At 38.6% G+C, this 21,439-nt stretch overlaps 1 protein-coding gene across 2 annotated transcripts in view; it reads left to right on the top strand.

Moving 5' to 3' along the window:
- The first annotated feature begins 3,578 nt into the window (after positions 1–3,578).
- The window catches only part of PGAP1 (post-GPI attachment to proteins inositol deacylase 1), an 86,562-nt gene continuing 68,701 nt past the window's right edge, over positions 3,579–21,439 (top strand). Inside the window, exons 1-3 of one of the 2 annotated variants that reach the window (XM_043577377.1) lie at positions 3,579–3,857; positions 12,131–12,284; positions 13,696–13,871. In XM_043577377.1, coding sequence (XP_043433312.1) covers positions 3,711–3,857; positions 12,131–12,284; positions 13,696–13,871 — 477 coding nt within the window. In that variant the 5' untranslated portion in view covers positions 3,579–3,710. The remainder of the gene's footprint in view (positions 3,858–12,130; positions 12,285–13,695; positions 13,872–21,439) is intronic. The other variant, XM_043577378.1, reaches the window with a different exon arrangement.

Here is a 21,439-nt window from a genome sequence, read left to right as displayed (position 1 = left end):
TGAACCCACAAACTGAGATCATGACCTGAGCTGAAATCAAGAGTGGGGCACTTAACCAACTGAGCCACACAAGGGCCCCAAAGAGATTTTTAAAATACCAATGAACTCCATAAGGTAAGAGTAGAATCTTATGAGAGACCAACGACAGATGAATTTGAATAAAAAAAGAGAAATTTTAGACATAAAAAAATAGTCATTGAAATAGGACAACTTCTCAGCATATAGGATAAATAATAAACATTTAAGACCATGAATTGGGTGAACTAGATCACATGGGATAAAGACTGAGAAGCCAAAGGAGTAGGAGAAAACCCAGTGGAAAATGGTATTAAGACAACAGAGGACAATGTTTTAAGGAAGTGGCAGAAAGATCAAGTTTGACTGAAAAGTGTCATTTGGATTTGGTAATTTGGTCAGTGGGTACCTTTGCCAGAACAGGTTCCTTGGAGTGATAGTGGGGGAGACAAAAATTATGGTGTGTTGAGGCACGGATGGGAGGTGAGGAATTGGAGATAAGTATTGGCACACCTTTAGGAACCTTGACTGAAATAAGAAGGCAAGAGCTACAGGTGATAATTGCAGGGAGGATTATTCTCTTTTGAAATGAATAAGATTTAAGCATATTAATATGCTTTGGGGGAGGGAAGATAGATGGCAAGTGATTGACAGAGACTTTAACTTGATAGAACTAATTTCCCAAAGAGAAAGGAGGAGGGGATGGAACTAAAACACAACTAAAGGGATTTGCTTTTGATGTCCTCTGAGGAACAGCAAAGTACCATAATAATGCTTACTTCATGCCAGGTATTGTTCCAAGCATTTTAGATATATTAACTGAACTGGATGGAGATGATGAACTTGAGAGTGAAAAATGAATGTTTATCTGAAAATCAAAATGATCTTTTTTTTAAATTTTTTTAAACTTTTATTTATTTTTGAGACAGAGAGAGACAGAGCATGAACGGGGGAGGGTCAGAGAGAGGGAGACACAGAATCTGAAACAGGCTCCAGGCTCCGAGCCATCAGCACAGAGCCTGACGCAGGGCTAGAACTCACGAACCGCGAGATCATGACCTGAGCCGAAGTCGGACGCTGAACCGACTGAGCCACCCAGGCGCCCCGAAAATCAAAATGATCTTTAGAAATACGAAGATAAAACTGTGTAGTAATAATTTCTAAAAGAGAAGGAAGAAGAGATGGTGAAGGGAGCTTAAAAAGTGGTGGTTTGATGAACAGGAGAGGAAGTTGACCAGAAACATAAAAGTATTTCAGAATAGTAATGCAAATGATTGTGTCACTTTCTCCTATAGTGCTCAGATATACTAGTGTCAGAGCTCAGACACAGACTGTAATGACCCATGGCTGGAAGTCTGTAAGCAGCCTAGGATGGCGAGACAGAGTTCAGGAAGTTGACAGCACTGGCAGAGGGTGGTTAATTGAGGCTCACTGGGGTTAGGTTAGATATGAAAGGAGGTGAGGCCAGGAGGGGGATAATAATGGATAGGAAAAAAGAAAGTAAAAGAGTTGAAACAGAAAGATTACAAACGTAAAAAGCCCATTAACTCTCTATCCGACGACTCCTTTCTGAGGCATCAGGTTGCCACAAGCCGTGAAGGCCACCAGAAGAGTATGCTATGTCATCTTCAAGTTCAGGGTTTTCTCCATGTAGCATTATAGTCCACTGACCAGCGTTACTGGCATCACCAAGGAGCTTGTTAGAATGCAGAATCTTGGGGCACCTAGGGGGGCTTGGTTAAGTGTCTGACTTCAGCTCAGGTCGTCATCTCACAGTCAGTGAGTTTGAGCCCCGCATCGGGTTCTGCGCTGCCAGCACAGGGTCCTCTGTCTCCCTGTCTCTGCCCCTTCCCCCACTCACTCTCACTTTCAAAAATAAACATTAAAAAAAAAGGAAAAGGGGGCGCCTGGGTGGCGCAGTCGGTTCAGCGCCCGACTTCAGCCAGGTCACGATCTCGCGGTCCGGGAGTTCGAGCCCCACGTCAGGCTCTGGGCTGATGGCTCGGAGCCTGGAGCCTGTTTCCGATTCTGTGTCTTCCTCTCTCTCTGCCCCTCCCCCGTTCATGCTCTGTCTCTCTCTGTCCCAAAAATAAATAAATGTTGAAAAAAAATTAAAAAAAAATTAAAAAAAAAAAAGGAAAGAAATGCAGAATCTTAAGTCCCACTCCAGAAATACTGAAGCAGAATCTGCTTAACAGAATCTCCAAGTGATTCATACCACATTAAATTTAAGAGGCACTGGGGTAGAAAGAGAGTGTAGATTCACCCTCGGTTTGTATGTGCTGCTCATGATATGCTAGAAGAAACAAGGGGCAGACATTCTGTGATGCTCTTGAGCTCCCAGACTTTACTACCTATTTTGTATTCATTATTTATATTGTATTTTGTACTTATTACCTATTTTATGTATAAGTTAAATCGTTTTCCAAATGATTTGTCATCCTGTACACTAACTCCTCCCTAATTCCATCCCACAAAACTGAAATGAAGTGAAATGAAATTTAGTGTCAAAATTAATTCTAGGGAAAAATTTGCAATTAGCCACACACACACACGCATCTGTTCTTCGTTCAACTTTAAAGAGTGATACTGTGTCTTCGCATAACATTCCACTGTAATCAAGTCACTATTCATGATTACGAATGGTTTTTGAACTGCTTTTCACCCCCTTCTTTGTGCAAAACCAAACTGAAATTCTTCTAAATTTGCAGTAAGTCACTTGAGAGTCTGAGTGGAAGCTCGAGCGAAATTGTCTCTTCGCATTAATTTGGAACCAAATTCCGAAGAGGTGAAGATCCTGGGGAGCAAGGCAAGCCAGCGTCCAACTGGTCACGCTGACAACTGTTGGAAGCGTCAGTGTTCATGGAAATTTTAATACCGTTTCCTAAAGACTCGCAATGCTTTTTGTGATTCAGGCTTTCATCTTACACCAAGAACTGAATCTGGTCGACCTGCTGGCTGTTATTTATGTGCTGGTGCTTTTAAGTGCTGTTCCCCACTGGGCCAAGGTCTCTGGTCAAAGAGCGGGGAAAAAAACCATTTGTTCCCTTCTCAAGCTAACTGGTCCTGAGAGCTGTGAACGTGCCCCACCACCACTGGGAGAACCGAAATTGCGGAGGCCTGAGGCATTTCAAAAGCGAATGTGGCTTTTAAACTGCGCAGGGCTAGAGAGGTTTGCGACGTGACAGCTGACGGTCCCCTTCCCCCCGCGGGGTCAGCTCCCTACCAGTAAGCGTCTCTCCCTCTCCAGGTTAACTCCCCACACACCCACGCCCCCCCACCCCCCTCCCCCCGCCAGCCCTTCCCCCTCCTCGCCTCCTAGGTTCCCGCGCCCTCCTCTTCATTCCCTCAGCCAGCCTCTCATAGCCTTTCGCGCCCCCTTCCTCCCTTTCCCTCTCATTGTTCCCTCCCTTTTTTCCCTACGGTCTCTCGCCCTGCCCACCCCGCTTTCATCCCTTCTTTTTTCCCCTTGGATTCGCGCTCGCGCCGCAAACGCCGCCTCCTCTCTCCACCAGAAGCAGCCCGGCGGGAGACGCAGCAGGCCGACTTCGCGCAGGCGCACTGTGGGGCGGGCGCGCGGGCAGGCTGGGCGTCCGCGCAGGCGCTCGCTGTCCGGGCTTCGCTCAGGCGCTGGCTGCTAGGCGTTCTTCGCGTCTCTTGGTCCGGGTTTGGGGCCGCGCGCCGGCGGCGGCACCATGTTTCTTCATTCAGTCAATCTCTGGAACCTGGCGTTTTATGCCCTTATGGTCTTCATGGCGACCCTGGGGCTGTGGGACGTCTTCTTCGGCTTCGAGGAGAACAAGTGCAGTATGAGCTATATGTTTGAGTACCCGGAGTATCAGGTGAGGTTCGGCTCTCTCCTCACCTGGGCGCTCTGAGACTCGGGCCCCTCCTGTGGGTTTCTCCTGCTTTGGCTCCCCGCGCCTCTGTGGCACCCGTATGCCAACCTCGTCTGTTTTTTTTTTTTTTTTTCCTCCCAGAAGACTCTGCCGACCACCCGCCCTCCCTGCTCACCTCACCTACCCTTTGTGTCCTCTTTTTTTCTTTTTCTTTTTCTATTTCTTTTTCTCTTCTTTTTTTTTTTTTTTTTTTTTAAGATTTTTACTTTTGGGGGATGTCTACACACGATATGGGTCTGGAACTTATAACCCCAACATCAAGAATCTATGCTCCTCCCACGAACCAGCCGGGCACCCCGCCTTTGTGTCCTCCCTTAAAGTGGGGTGTTAGGTAGACGGTTCCTTGAGCATCCTCCCCGCCCCCCATAGTTGCTCCCCTGTCTCCCGCCCCCTTCCCGGTCCCAAATCCCAGGCGCTGGTTGTTTTGACTGCCCGGGCCCACCCCGCCTCACTCCCAGCGACGCAAACTCAGCGCCTCTCCCTAAACCTAAACCCCATTTTCCCTGCGTTCCTGCCTTAACAGGTGCCCCTGGACCCTCCTTGGCTTTCCACGCACCTAATTCTTCACCATCCCGCGCAGTGATTTGCACGTCAGCTTTCGCTTTTCTGGAAAGGGACTGAGCCTCCGCAGAGTTTGTGTTGGCTAGATCCCAAGACTGCCTTTGAGACTGCAGGGTCTTACCTCTGTGTGAAAGGCTAACCTGGGGAGGACTTAAATGGAAAACTGTTGAGGTTCCGTGCTGTAAAGTTTTGCGGAACCTCCGGTTTTGTAGGTTACCGGCCCGTGCGTGTGCATGCAAGCCTGTGTTTACGCTTGTCGCCTCTTAGCAGTTGTCTACAAAATCTATTTCATAGTGTTGTTTTTGTTTTCTCGCTGTGTTTGCAATTTAGGAGAGACCCGGCCCTTCAGTCTCGAGAGCGCGCGCGCCGTCCCCCACCTCTTCCGTTCCATTTTGAGATTTTTCTATCACAACTGCTTCATCAGTTCAGCTTAGGAGAATTGGGAATTTCATTCATGACCAGCTGTGGTGACAAATTACACAACTGTCCAAAAAATTTTCTCTCGAATGATTGTTTTATTTCTAAACGCATCTCCTAATTATGGAATACATGTTATAATGGTAACCCATCATAGAAAGTATGTGTACTATAATACATTACTGATAAAACGCATTCTTCGTATATTTTTAAAACCATAGCAGATTTTTTTTTTTTTTAAGGTGTAGAATGCAGATCGTGATTGCCTCTGCCCAGGACATTGTGGATTAGCATATTATTTGATTAATGCTGCTATTATTTAGATCGTAAAAATACCTAAAGTTTAAATTGTTGAAGAACATCTTTTCCCGTGGGCAAAATTCTAATTTAGATTTCATTTGCTTTGAGATCCTTATCTTGGTTTTGCATCAGTGCTTGTAAAGGAGTGGAAGAACTTGATACCAGATGCTATTGAAGGAGAAGATATTAATGTGTTACTGTTGTCTCAGTTTCTAAGCACATATGCCGGTTTATGTTGATCAGAGTCTATACATAGTTAAATACGTGGGCTTTTAAGGTTTTTTTTAAACCGGAAATAGAGCCCTTATAATCTTTCATTTTTCTATGGTGTAATAATTGAGAAACTCAATAGTCACTTTAGTTTTCTACTTCATTGAAGAGTTTGATCAAAACAAAATTATCTGTAACAATATAGAACTAATTCCCATTTATTTTGAGATTGCCCACAATTATTGAAGCTACTTTAATATCTGCAGTAGTGGAAATTGCTTAGTGTTGGGAACAAAGCATATGGACCTCACAGATGCGTTTCTTGCCTCATAAAATTAACTGGAAAGACAGCAAATTAGCTAACGCAAAAGAGCTGTTTGGGTTTTTTTGTTGTTGAGTAGTCTATTTAGCTATTTTGATTCAAATTACTTTTTTGTGGTTTTACTATTCCGTTACTGTTAATATTATTTGTCAGTACAGTAATAATTACAGTGGCAGGAGTTTCTGATTCACATTTTCAGTAGATATTTATTTTTATGATGTAAAAAGAGGCTGTGTTAATTCACTACAGTATTATATTCGATTCTTGTATCTTACATTGTGTACACCAGGTCATGTTATTTTAGAAATATAGTTAAAGCCTGTCTATAGAATTGAGTCATCTTGAATATAGTGAGATTTCTGGATAACTGAGATCGTTCTATTAAGAACCAGTGGTTTTTAATGAATAAAAGTATTCTAAATACGTCCATCATATGTATTGTTTACTTCTAGTTATATCTCGTAGTAAGCTTTCTAATTGTTCACAGGTTGATACCTGCATATAAGTTGACATATTCATTGGCTTTTCAGCTTCTTGACACTTTTCTTCTTTTTTACTGTTAGTTTGCATATTTGTTAGCTGAATTTTAGAAAAAATGAAAGATAGTTGAAACACACTATTTTATTCTTCATTTGAAAAATAAAAGGTGGGACAGGAATTTGAACCTATTTTTGAACCTAAGAATGAAGTTTTGAATTTAAAATTGAGTATTCATTTTCTACCTTTGGTTTTCGTAGTTTCACTTACTCAGAGTTAACTGGACATCTCACAGACCTACCAGGCAAAATACACATTATCCCTTAAAGCTTCTTGCTTTATTATGATAGCAAGGCACAGCTTTTATTTGGTAGCAAACAGTTGTAGGCAAATTGTAGAATTCAAGAAGAAACATCTGTACTATATCTCCCATATAGTAATTTATTTGACCGTCTTCAGATAAGTGACCTAGCAGTTGCTATCTGAAGAAAATGTTGATATTGGAAAATACAAATGGTAGCATTTTGTTATTAAGTGTGATGTTCGTTTGGCAAATAATTTATTGAATAACTACTCTGTGTCCAGTGTATTCTAGATACAAGGTATGGGTAAGAAGGAATTAGAGATGAATCAGACTTTGCCTTTATGTCTTTATAGTACAGTGGGGGAGACAGGAATGTAATGGATAGTTAAAATGTACTAAATGTTATAGTTTCACTGTAAGAGTGCATATGAGGTTCTTCACAGAAGACAGTGTCCAAGTTCATCTTCAGTAGTCAAAGGCTGTAGCCAAGTTGTAGTGAATTAGAGGATATATATGTATGTGTGTGTGTGTGTGTGTGTGTGTGTGTGTGTGTATACAGTTCACATTGCAGGAATAGGGGTGCCTGGGTAGCTCAGTTGGTTAAGCATCCAACTTTGGCTCAGGTCATGATCTCACTGTTCGTGAGTTTGAGCCCCATGTTGGGCACTTGTATTCTGTGTCTCCCTCTCTCTCTGTCCTTCCTCTGCTTGTACTCTGTCTCTCAAAAAATGAATAAATGTTAAAAAAAAATTTTTTTAAAGAAAATTGCAGGAATAAAGAATAGCATTTGTCAAGGTGGGAAGGCACCAGGACACATTGTATAAGCAGTATGTATATATATAAACTGCTAACACTGATTGCCTTCTGGGTGCAAACTACTAGGTGGCTAAAGGACTAGTGGTGGAAGAGAGCCTTTTCAATGTACATTCTATTGAATCTTGAATTTTGAAGCATATTAAAAATAAATTTTAAAACATGGCATATGTAAGTTGTAAGAAGGGTAAGAATAATTAGAGCCAAATATTAGAGGACCACTGTCTTAAGCCTTTATAAATGCAGTCAGGAAACACAGCAGTTGTATGTTTTAACAACGTATTTCTTGACACCACTATGGACTCTGGATTGTAGCAGGGAGGCTATGACAGGGAGAAAGAGGTGTTTTTCTTAAGCTGGAGTTTTTAGGGGTGGGATGAACAAAGAGCCAAGAGCTCTTTGTAAGATCTTTTAAACTGCATTTTGATCAACATCTCTTTTTTCTCCTTTTTTTCTTAATTATGGAGCTCAAATTTGAATTTTCCAGTTTTGATTTACAAGTAAAAGATATGTGTCATAAAAAAAGAGATTTGTTTCTTGAATTGGTATTTTTCTAGTACTTGGGAACTTATTAGAATTTTTGTCTTTTGATCTGCTAGAATTGATACATGAATTCAGCAAAGTTGCAGGATACAAAATCAATGTACAGAAATCAGTTGCATTCTTATACACTAACAATGAAGCAACAGAAAGGCAAATAAAGAAACTGATCCCATTCACAATTGCACCAAGAAGCATAAAATACCTAGGAATAAATCTAACCAAAGATGTAAAGGATCTGTATGCTGAAAACTATAGAAAGCTTATGAAGGTAATTGAAGAAGATTTAAAGAAATGGAAAGACATTCCCTGCTCATGGATTGGAAAAATAAATATTGTCAAAATGTCAATACTACCCAAAGCTATCTACACATTCAATGCAATCCCAATCAAAATTGCACCAGCATTCTTCTCGAAACTAGAACAAGCAATCCTAAAATTCATATGGAACCACAAAAGGCCCGAATAGCCAAAGGAATTTTGAAGAAGAAGACCAAAGCAGGAGGCATCACAATCCCAGACTTTAGCCTATACTACAAAGCTGTCATCATCAAGACAGCATGGTATTGGCACAAAAACAGACACAATGGAATAGAATAGAAACCCCAGAACTAGACCCACAAACGTATGGCCAACTCATCTTTGACAAAGCAGGAAAGAACATCCAATGGAAAAAAGACAGCCTCTTCAACAAATGGTGCTGGGAGAACTGGACAGCAACATGCAGAAGGTTGAAACTAGACCACTTTCTCACACCATTCACAAAAATAAACTCAAAATGGATAAAGGACCTGAATGTGAGACAGGAAACCATCAAAACCTTAGAGGAGAAAGCAGGAAAAGACCTCTCTGACCTCAGCCATAGCAAACTCTTACTCGACACATCCCCAAAGGCAAGGGAATTAAAAGCAAAAGTGAATTACTGGGACCTTATGAAGATAAAAAGCTTCTGCACAGCCAAGGAAACAACCAACAAAACTAAAAGGCAACCAACGGAATGGGAAAAGATATTTGCAAATGACATATCGGACAAAGGGCTAGTATCCAAAATCTACAAAGAGCTCACCAAACTCCACACCCGAAAAACAAATAACCCAGTGAAGAAATGGACAGAAAACATGAATAGACACTTCTCTAAAGAAGACATCCGGATGGCCAACAGGCACATGAAAAGATGTTCAGTGTCGCTCCTTATCAGGGAAATACAAATCAAAACCACACTCAGGTATCACCTCACGCCAGTCAGAGTGGCCAAAATGAACAAATCAGGAGACTATAGATGCTGGAGAGGATGTGGAGAAACGGGAACCCTCTTGCACTGTTGGTGGGAATGCAAACTGGTGCAGCCACGGTGGAAAGCAGTGTGGAGGTTCCTCAGAAAATTAAAAATAGACCTACCCTATGACCCAGCAATAGCACTGCTAGGAATTTATCCAAGGGATACAGGAGTACTGATGCATAGGGCCACTTGTACCCCAATGTTCATAGCGGCACTCTCAACAATAGCCAAATTGTGGAAAGAGCCTAAATGTCCATCAACTGATGAATGGATAAAGAAATTGTGGTTTATATACACAATGGAATACTACGTGGCAATGAGAAAAAATGACATATGGCCTTTTGTAGCAACGTGGATGGAACTGGAGAGTGTGATGCTAAGTGAAATAAGCCATACAGAGAAAGACAGATACCATATGGTTTCACTCTTATGTGGATCCTGAGAAACTTAACAGGAACCCATGGGGGAGGGGGAGGAAAAAAGAAAAAAAGAAAGAAAAAAAGAGGTTAGAGTGGGAGAGAGCCAAAACATAAGAGACTGTTAAAAACTGAGAACAAACTGAGGGTTGATGGGGGGTGGGAGGGAGGAGAGGGTGGGTGATGGGTATTGAGGAGGGCACCTTTTGGGATGAGCACTGGGTGTTGTATGGAAACCAATTTGACAATAAATTTCATATATTAAAAAAAAAAAAAAAACTGAGAATAAACTGAGGGTTGATGGGGGGTGGGAAGGAGGGGAAAGTCGGTGATGAGCATTGAAGAGGGCACCTGTTGGGATGAGCACTAGGTGTTGTATGGAAACCAATTTGACAATAAATTTCATATTACAAATAAATAAATAAATAAATAAATAAATAAATAAATAAATAAGAATTTTTGTCTTTTGAAAGAGTTTGGGGTTTAGAGATTAGAAGGACCTGTACTAAGGCAGAGTCAAGAAGGGATGGACAGCAGGGGCAGGATTGTGGACATGTTATTTAAGTGTAATTTATTTTGATTGAAGGTCTGTTTTTGGGAAGGTGTGCTCATTTAAAATAATATATGCAAAATAATTTAAAATATATGGGACTCTTGTTACTATAAAAGTTTTCTTTTAAATCCCTTGACCCTCATCTTTTTCTTCATCAGCATCCTTTTCATAGGCCTATAATTTTCTGTCTTTAATCTGGTCAGAACCCTTTCTTTCTCTTCCTGCCACTCCCAACTTGAACTTGTTTTTCTATCTCTAGAGAATTAAATATTTCTTTTTCAATATATTGATAGTTTCCTATTCTTCTGAGTTAAGTTTCAGCTAGTTCAAAACTTAATGTACTAAAAAGAATGATCTAGGGGTGCCTGGGTGGCTCGGTCGGTTAAGCATCCGACTTCGGCTCAGGTCATGATCTCGCGGTCCGTGAGTTCGAGCCCCGCGTCAGGCTCTGTGCTGACAGCTCAGAGTCTGGAGCCTGTTTCAGATTCTGTGTGTGTCTCTCTCTGACCCTTCCCCATTCATGCTCTGTCTTTCTCTGTCTCAAAAATAAATAAACGTTAAAAAAAAATTAAAAAAAAAAGAAAAAATAAAATAAAAATAAAAAGAATGATTTAATATTCATGTACTGTCATATCAAAAGATGTGCTAAATTGGGAGAAGTTTAGATTAACATTTTCTTGTTCTCTCATGTTTCCTTTTTGCTTAATGTATACTTAATCAAAATATTGCATCATTTTAGTTTATTATACATTGTGCATAGTCAGTATTGGGGCTAATTTGAGTTGAAGCCCATATATATATATAAAGTGAATTGCGGGATTAGTATTTCTGCATTTTGGGTATTGGAGGAGATAAAATTGCTAATATTTTAAGCAATAAGTGCACAGTCTCTAAAGATGTTTTCAGGTGTTATTAACACAGATTGTTTATGGTAATATTTTTAAAAGAATCTTGAATGTGCATGAATAATCAGAATTCTGCTTCTTAGGACAGTGAGGTTTTTCAGTGTCATTACCATTTATAGGCTTTAAAATTCATTCAGTAGTTAAAATTTTTATCAAGCACGTGTACAGCACTGCTAGATCATTAAATCTATTGATGTCTACTTAAAATCTATTCAGTGTAACTGATTTCATTTTTAATGGTTCTATACTCAAAAAAGGGGCAGAAGAAGAGAAGGAGAGCTTATAGTTTACCATCACATTCATAGATGCTTATGTTTTGGGGATGACATTAAGACCTAACTTCTGTTTTGTTGGAAAAAAAAATTGCATGAATTACTGGCTCATTTGTTATACAAAGTATGAATTGCAGAGTAGTTTAAGGCTTGCTGACAAACCATACACCTGGTCCATGAAAACTGAAACAGATGCTAATTCATTGGCATGTTTATGGTGAGAAAAGTGTACATGTCTTGACCAAGACATGGCTTTAAGGTTCAGATTAATGTGTTAAGCACATTGCAGATCAAAGCATATTAAGTTGAGAGGTCAGAAAGCTGTATTACAAAACAAGCTTACTTTGTTTTGAATGGTATAACAGCTGGAATATATAGTTGGGCCTGAAAAAAAGGAGAGACATTACAAAATAGTTTAAAATAGCAAAAAAGAATTGAAATAATGGAAAGCCTTTATCATTTCTAAGTATAATTGATACTGATACTATATTAAGAGCATTTCCAATTATATTAACATGTAACTTGCTGACATACCTCAGTGTTTTTCTTTAGTCAGTGGCTACTTTGAGTAATTTGCATTCATTAGAATTTCAGGTGGTTCCATTTTATGCGTTCTTGAAAACTGCATGGTTCAAAACTCACATAATTCAAGACTAATTCTGCATTCTACGTATGAATAAGCTAAAAGTAAAATTTGTTTGGAACATTAAGTGCAGTTTTATCATTAGTAGTATTTTTATACTATGCTGTTTCAAATGTGTGTAATACAGAAATGGACACAGTAGGCTGAATTGTATTAATACAACTAATTAAAGTGAAATTGCTTTTTTTTTTCTTTTTGCTGTAGAAAATAGAACTTCCAAAGAAACTGGCAAAACGCTATCCTGCATATGAATTATATCTTTATGGAGAAGGATCCTATGCTGAAGAGCACAAAATTCTCCCTTTGACGGGTATTCCAGTTCTCTTTCTTCCTGGTAATGCTGGAAGTTATAAGCAAGGTAAGTCTTGGGGTTTGGGAGTGAGTCAAATGAGTGAAGGGAGCCAGCTGTATGTTGATGGATAGTAAATAAGTTTGTGGTGATGATCACTTTGTAGTATATACAGATGTTGAATTATAAAACTGTACACCTAAAGCTTATATAATAAAAAAGGAATGAATTAACTGATAACATGAATTACATGGTGCAATGTGGATAAATCTTAAAAACATAAGTGAAAGAAGCCAGTCATAAAAAAACACGTATGTGATCCTATTTATAGAAATGTCCAGAATAAGCAAGTCCATGGGAGAGAAAGTAAATTAGTAGTTTCCAGAAATTGGAAGGAGAAGAGGAATGAGAAGTGACTACTAATGAGTACAGGGTTTTCTTTTTGGGGTAATTAAAAATGTCTAACGTTAGATTAGAGAAATGATTTTAGAACTCGATGAATATACTAAAAGTCATTGAATTGTACACTTTACATAATGAGTTGAATAGTATGTGAATTACGTATGTTAAAAAAATGGAATGGCACATAGGTATTTTGTTTGCTAAACCATACACTGCAATTTTTAATGCCAGTTAAGGCAATCAGTTCACAAATTCTGTGGAGTTAACAGAACAAAACCTGAAACAGTGATGGAAGCAGGTAGACCAATGAGGAAACTATTAGAGTAGTTAAGGCAAGAGATGATGGTGCTTACATTAGGAAGACAGTAGTGGAAATGATGAGAATTGTTGATTGGGGGATATGTTTGGAAAGTAGAGTATTATAAGATTTACTGATGGATTGGATGTCGTGTGTAAGAAAAAGACAAATCAAGCATAGGTATCTGAACCAAGTGAGGAGCATATTATTTCTTGTAGGGATTTTCTCATTCTTAAAATCCTCAAGCATGACTCATACAGATGACTAACATTTCTTACTCTTCAAAGAATTCTTCCCCTCCCTTTTAGCTGTTGTCCCTACTGAAGTGGAAGCAGGTAAAGAATGAATGACCTGTTTACTTTCTATTTAACTTAAATTTAAAAAACATTTAGGGCACAAGACATACAGGGCACAAACAATGGTTTGTTCTTCTGAATTGATACTGTTGAAAGATGTCACCCTGAAGTAGGTTGTTTATACTTGGGAGTGTGGGATAAAGTTATTTGTTAAGAGACTTTGAAGCAACTTTTGAAAATTTTGTTTGGGGCACCTGGGTGGCTCAGTCAGCTAAGTGTGCGACTTTGGCTCAGGTCATGATCTCATGGTTCATTGGTTCAAGCTTCACGTTGGGCTCTGTGCTGACAACTCAGAGCCTGGAGCCTGCTTCAGATTCTGTGTCTCCCTCTCTCTCTGTCCTTCCCCCACTCGTGCTGTCTCTCTCAGAAATAAATAAAACGCTAAAAATTTTGTTTAATGTGCGCATTGTATTTTCCTTTGCAGTCCGTTCTGTTGGCTCTATTGCACTTAGAAAAGCAGAAGACATTGACTTCAAATACCACTTTGACTTCTTTAGTGTGAATTTCAATGAAGAACTGGTGGCACTGTATGGTGGAAGTCTTCAGAAACAGACCAAGTTTGTACATGAATGCATTAAAACAATTCTCAAACTCTATAAGGTAGGAGATAAGCATGCAAATCAATAGTGATCACCTATTAACATCTTTTTTTTAAGACATTCAGCATATTTTAAATCATGTATTTGTTTATATGGAAGTTACAGATGGTACAAAGGTTTGTTTTTTGTTTTGGTGGGAGTCTTATTTTGAACTCCGTGGTTTTGAAATTTGAATTGGATTTATAAGGGGCGCCTGGGTGGCTCAGTCAGTTGAGCGTCCGACTTTGGCTCAGGTCATGATCTCATGGTCTTTGAGTTCGAGCCCCACATCAGGTTCTCTGCTGTTAGCACAGAGCCAGCTTCAGATCCTCTGTCCCCCTCTCTCTCTCTGTCCCTTCCCCGCTTGGGCTCTCTGTCTCTCTCAAAATAAATAAATAAACTTAAAAAAAAAATAAGAGAAAAAAACCAAATTGAATTTATAAGAAATGTCTCTTGTGAATTTAAGGGAAAAAATTTTTTTTAACTTTATAAATCAGAAGTGCATTGAGTTTCCTAAAGATCATTAGTATGGATTTCTGCTTCTAGTTATGAATAACTTGTACTAGGGTAGACCACTTCCGTATGTAAGCAACTATAAAGCTAGCCAAAATATTGAAATACATGTTTTTAAGTGTTGGCCAAGGACCTTGATCCCTGAAAGAAGGAAAACATGCGAGGTGAGCTTCATGATTGCCCTGATTTTCTGCCTGAAAGCATTTCCCAGACCATGGGACAAGTGGGTAAAGATCAAGCAGAGCACATTTATATAGTTGAACTGAAGAAGGCAGAGATTGGAATTTGGGGCTACTGGAGTGGTTAAATCTGTGGGCATGGTATTAGAAAGAAGAGAGTCAGGCAGAAATAGAAGCTCTAGAAATTTGCATTTTTCAACTTTGAATGCAGTGGTGAATATGCACAGGGCAAGAAGCTACAGGGCAATGGCATACCAAGGAGGAAGTGATGGGATGTATCTACCTCAAGTTCAAGGAATAAGGAGCAATATATATCTTTAGAGAAATTTGAAAGAGTGGTAAAACAGTCTAAGAATCATTCTGTGCCAACACTTCTAAACAATGTCAGGGATAAAATACCACTGCCTACTGAGGTGGAGCCACTGCCTCCCATAGTATGCCACAATGAAACTCCTGGCAAAAAAAAAAAAAAAAAAAGCTACTGGAGAAATTATGACCTGAATTGAGATTCCAGAGGTCACATGGTGCTAGGAAATAGGAGTTCTGATCAGCTGGAGCAGGAAGACCTATTTGAACACTGGGAATTGTTGAGATCCCAGAAAGGATGCTATTTAGGCATAAGACTATTCTATATTCTAGGTCTAAAGTAAGAGCTATTCTAGGATCCACCTTAATGCTTAAATAGAAGCCTCAAAAATACTCAAGGGTAAGGGGTTAAGTAAGGTAAGGTAAGTATGTATAACAAGAGAACAGATGAGGAGTCTCAGCAAAGACATGGAAACTATTAAAAAAGAAGAACAAAAAGGAAAATATAGCACTGAAGCAATACATACCAGAAATGAAAAATTCAGTACATAGGCTTTAAGCCGATTGAATACTACAGAATAAGAGATCATTGAATTTGAAGGTACGACAATAGAAACTATCCCAAAATGAAACACCGGACAAAAGAATGAAAAAGAAAGAGCCTCAGGAACCTGTGGGGCAATACTCAGTAATCTAAGATTGATATAATTGGAACTCTAGAAGAAAAAGAAATTGGAAAGGAAAAAATATTTAAAGAACTAATGGTCCCCAGTTGGTCAATTTTGATTAAAAATTTTCAACCCACAGGTCCAAGAAGATCAGTGAGTGTTAAGCAGGAGAAATACAAAATCACACTTATATGTATCATAGTCAAATTGTTGAAAACTAAAGTAAAGAGAAAAATCTTAAAAGCAGCCAAAAGAAAAAGATCCTTTACCTAACATAGAGAGTAAACATACAGAGTAAAAATTACCAGTGCTTTTACATAAGAAATAGTGAAAGCCAAAAAACAACAGGATAACATCTTAAAGATCTTGAAGATGAGGTTAGGAAGGGTACTCTTCAACCTAAAATTGCATACCCAGCAAAAATATCATTCAAAAGTGAGGGCAAAATAAAGATATGTTCAGAGTTATAAAAACTGGCAGTTTGTCATTAGTAGACAAAGGGAAATAAAAGATTAGCATTAGGTGAACAGTACAGTAATACTTGCTGTAGACAAGATGAATGCTAATTAATGGGTGAAAGTTTGAGGAGAAAAAGGATATTTACATGATCTCAAAGAATCTTTTCTGAAATATTCATTAACTACAAAGGGGAAGAATAACTTTACAGTGGAGAAACCTGGCAGATACCATCTTAACCAAGATTAACATCACCAGTAATAACACATATTGATAGAAACCTCCTTGACATGTGTAATAAGACATATTGATATAAATCTCCTTGACGTGATGCATTGAGAAAGTTGCAGCATAATTTCTGTGGCATTGTCAACCTCACGTTAATCATGAGAAAACGTCAGGAAAACCCAAATTGAGAGTCATACTACAAAATAATCAGTTCTGTTTAAAAGTATCACGATCATAAAAAAGTGAACACTGAAGAACTGTCACAGGTTAGAGGAAACTAAGGAGAAATAACAATGCGAGGTAGGATGTTGGATGAAATCCTGAAATAGAAAAAGTACATTTGTGAGAAAATGGATGAAATTTATATTAGGTCTACAGTTTAGTTAATAACAGTTGAGCTGAAGTTAAAATGTTAATTTTTTTAAAGTTTTATTTATTGTGAGAGAGAGAGAGAGAGAGAGAGAGAAAGCATGCATGGCAGGGGAGGGTCAGAGACAAGAGAGACAATTTCAAGCAGGCTCCACACCATCAGTGCAGAGCCTGATGTGAGGATAGAACTCATTAACTGTGACATCAGAACCTGAGCTGAAACCAAGAGTAGTAGGACGCTTACCTGACTGAGCCATCCAGGCACCCCACCAACGTTAATTTCTTTGTTTTGATAATTGTCCTATGGCTATGTAAATGTTAATAATAAATGAAGTTGGATGAGAGGCATAGGAGAACTCTCTTGTACTATTTTTGCAACATTTCTTTAATTTGTTCAAAATAAAAAGGTTAACAATTTGTTTACAGCAAAAAAAACACCCCATAGTATGAGGTTTATAACTTATTTAGAAGAAAAATATATAATAATGGTGAAAAGGATGGGGAGAGGAATGTATAGAATTATTCCTTTTCATTAAGTAAGTGGTATAATATTAATTCAGAGTAGACCAATATGGTTGCATATTGTAATTTCTAGAATACCAGTGACAAAAGGGAGATATAGCAAAAGAGTAAAGAGTAAATGGAGAAGAAAAAGAGTAAATGGAGAAGAAATAGAAGGAAAGAAGAAAGAAATAAGCTGGGACAAATAGGAGACAAGAAACGAATGACAAAATGATAGAGTTAAACCCAACTATATCAATAATTACATTAATTACAGATGGATTAATCACTCCAGTTAAAAGGAAGACGTTGTCAGACTGTATAAGAAAGGCAAGACCAACCCAATTATATGCTAATCTATCTACTAGAAAGTAAAAGCCACTTTAAATGGAAAGATCCTGATAGATTACTTTTAAAAGAATGGGAAAAAATATACGTACACAGATCATTGGAAAGCAGGCATGGCTGTCTTAATATCAATTAAATAGATTCTAGGACAAAAGATATTAGAGTTAAAGGACATTTTACAATGATAGAGTTCATCAAGAAGGCAAAACAATCTCAAGTGAGTATGTACCTAATAACAAAGTTTCTAAATTCATGAAGCAGAAACTAACAACGTAGAGAAAGAAATAGGTAAATCCATGATTAGATTTGGTAATTTCAGCAATCTTATCTCCATAATTCATAAAATAGACAAAATCAGTAAGGTATGGAAGATTTGAACAGTATTAACCAGCTTAACCTGTTGAAATTTATAGTATACTACATCCAACAACTGTAGAAACTTGTTACCTTTATTTTTTTTAATTTGTTTTTTTGCTTTTAAAATTTTCTTCCTCGCATTTGTATTTAAATTCAAGTTAGTTAACATACAGTGTAATAGTAATTTCAGGTGTAGAAGTTGACAATTCATCACTTACATACAACACGAGTTCTCATCCACAGCAAGTGCCCTCCTTAGTACCCATCACCTATTCGACCTATTCACCTCCCTTATGTTTATTTGTTCTTTCTTTTTTTTTTTAATGTTTATTTATTTTGAGAAAGAAAGCTCATGTTCATGTGAGCAGTGGGAGGGAGAGAGAGAATCCCAAGCTGACGGTGCGGAGCCCGACTTGAGGTTCAGTCTCACAGAACTGCGAGATCATGACTACAGCCAAAAATCGAGCCAATGTTTAACCGACTGAGTCACACAGGCACCCCCATTTGTTTTGTTTCTTAAATTCCATGTATGAGTGAAATCATATGGCATTAGTCTTTCTCTGACTTATTTCACTTAGCATAATGACTCTCTAGCTCCATCCATGTTGTTTCAAATGGAAAGATTAAAAAAAAAATTTTTTTTAACATTTATTTATTTTTGAGAGAAAGAGACAGTGCAGGCAGGGGAGAGGCAGAGAGAGAGGGAGACACAGAATCCAAAGCAGGCTCCAGGCTCCGAGCTGTCAGCACAGAGCCCGACATGGAGCTTGAACCCATGGACCATGAGATCATGACCTGAGCTGAAGTTGGATGCCTGACTGACTGAGCCACCAGGTGCCCCAAAATGGAAAGATTTTGTTCTTTTTTAATGGCTAAATAATACTCCACTGTGGTGTGTGTGTGTGTGTGTGTGTGTGCACACGTGTGTGTACATACACACACATATATATACCACATGTTCTCTATTCTTTTATCAGTCAGTGGACATTTGGGCTCTTTCTATAATTTTGTTATTTATAATGCTGCTATAAACATTGGGGTGCATGTGCCCCTTAGAGTCAGTATTTTTTATCCCTTGGGTAAATACCTAGTAGTGCAATTGTTATATTGTAGGGTAGTTCTATTTTTAACTTTTTTTTTTTCCATTTAAACAGTTCACTGTAGTTGTAAATTTATTTTATATCATTTGAGGGAGGTGGAATTTGGAGTTGATTACTACACAGTCTTCAACTACCTGGATATCCACCATAATATGTCTATTTAAAAAATTTTTTTTTAATTTTATTTTTTTAATTTACATCCAAGTTAGTTAGCATATAGTGCAACAGTGATTTCAGGGATAGATTCCTTGACACCTTTTTTACTTATTTAGCCCATCCCCCTCCCACAACCCCTCCAGTAACCCTCTGTTTGTTCTCCTTATTTAAGGGTCTCTTATGTTTTGTCCCCCTCCCTGTTTTTATATTATTTTTGCTTCCCTTCCCTTGTGTTCATCTGTTCTGTGTCTTAAAATCTGCACATGAGTGAAGGAAGTCATATGATATTTGTCTTTCTCTGACTAATTTTGCTTAGCATAATACCCTCTAGTTCCATCCACATAGTTGCAAATAGCAAGATCTCATTCTTTTTGATTGTCGAGTAATACTCCATTGTGTGTGTGTGTGTATATATATACACACCACATCTTCTTTATCCATTCATCCATCAATGGACATTTGGGCTCTTTCCATACTTTGGTTATTGTTGATAGTGCTGCTATAAACGTTGGGGTGCACGTGTCCCTTTGAAACAGCACACCTGTATCCCTTGGATAAATACCTAGTAGTGCAATTGCTGGGTCATAGGGTAGTTCTATTTTTAATTTTTTAAGGAACCTCCATACTGTTTCCCAGAGTGGCTGAACCAGCTTGCATTCGCACCAGCTTGCATTCCCACCAACAATGCAAAAGAGATCCTCTTTCTCCACATCCTTGCCAACATCTGTTGTTGCCTGAGTTGTTAATGTTAGCCATTCTGACAGGTGTAAGGTGGTATCTCATTGTGGTTTTGATTTGTATTTCCCTGATGATGAGTGATGTTGACCATGTTTTCATGTGTCGGTTGGCCATCTGGATGTCTTCTTTGGACAAGTGTCTATTCATGTCTTTTGCCCATTTCTTCAGTGGATTATTTGTTTTTCGGGTGTTGAGTTTGATAAGTTCTTTATAGATTTTGGATACTAACCCTTAATCTGATATGTCGTTTGCAAATATCTTCTCCCATTCCGTCAGTTGCCTTTTAGTTTTGCTGATTGTTTCCTTCGCCGTGCAAAAGCTTTTTATTTTGATGAGGTCCCAATAGTTCATTTTTGCTTTTGTTTCCCTTGCCTCTGGAGATGTGTTGAGTAAGAAGTTGCTGCGGCCATATTTTTAACTTTTTGAGGAGTCTCCATACTGTTCTCCAGAGTGGCTTGCACCAGTTTGCATTCCCAGCAACAGTGGAAATGGATTCCCCTTTCTCCACATCCTCGCTAACACTGTTTCCTGTGTTGTTAATTTTAGCCATTCTGATTGCTGTGAAGTGATACCTAGTTTATTTTTGCTTTTGTTCCCTTGCCTCAGGAGATGTATCTAGTATGAAGTTGTTATGGCTGATGTCCAAGAGGTTACTATCTATGTTTTCCTCTAGGATTTTGATGGCTTCCTGTCTTATGTTAGGTCTTTTATCCATTTTGAATTTATTTTTGTGTATGGTATAAAACAGTGGTCCAGGGGCACCTGGGTGGCTCAGTTATTTAAGTGTCTGACTTTGGCTCAGGTCATGACTCGCAGTCTGTGAGTTCAAGCCCTGCATCAGGCTCTGTGCTGACAGCTCAGGGCCTGGAACCTGCTTCAGATTCTGTCTCCCTCTCTCTCTGTACCTCCCCTGCTCACATTCTGTCTGTCTCTCTCTCTCAGAAGTAAATAAACATTGAAAAAATTTGAAAAGAAAGAAAGAAAGAGGTCCAGTATCACTCTTTTGCATGTTGCTATCCAGGTTTCCGAACACTATTTGTTGAAGAGACTATCTTTTTTACATTAGATACTTTTTCTGCCTTAAAAAATTTTTTTTTTTAATGTTTATTTATTTTTGAGAGAGAGAGAGAGCACAAGCTGTCAGAACCCGACACGGGGCTCGAACTCACGAACTGTGACATCATGACCTGAGCTGAAGTCAGACGCTTAACCAACTGAGCCACCCAGGCGCCCCTTTTTCTGCCTTCTTGAAGATTAGTTGGCCATATAGTTGTAGGTCCATTTCTGGGTTATCTATTCTGTTGCTTTGATCTATGTGTCTGTTTTTGTGCCAGTACTGTCTTAATGACTACAGTTTGTGATATAGCTTGAAGTCTGGAATTATGATGCCCCCAGCTTTTCTTTTCTTTTTCAAGTTTGCTTTGGCTGTTCGAGTGTTTTGTGGTTCCATACAAATTTTAGGATTGTTCTAGCTGTCAAAAATGCTGGGGGTATGTTGATAGGGATTGTATTAAATGTGTAGATTGCTTTGGGTAGTATAGACATTTTAACAATATTTGTTCTTCCAATCCATGAGCATGGAATATTTTATGTTTTTTGTTCATCTTCAATTCTTTTCATCAGTGTTTTATAGTTTTCAGAGTACATTATCCTTTAGTTAGGTTTATTCCT

This window comes from Prionailurus bengalensis, chromosome C1 (assembly GCF_016509475.1).
Source record: "Prionailurus bengalensis isolate Pbe53 chromosome C1, Fcat_Pben_1.1_paternal_pri, whole genome shotgun sequence".
Taxonomy (NCBI): Eukaryota; Metazoa; Chordata; class Mammalia; order Carnivora; family Felidae; genus Prionailurus; species Prionailurus bengalensis.
This window is presented reverse-complemented; position numbering and strand designations above follow the sequence as displayed.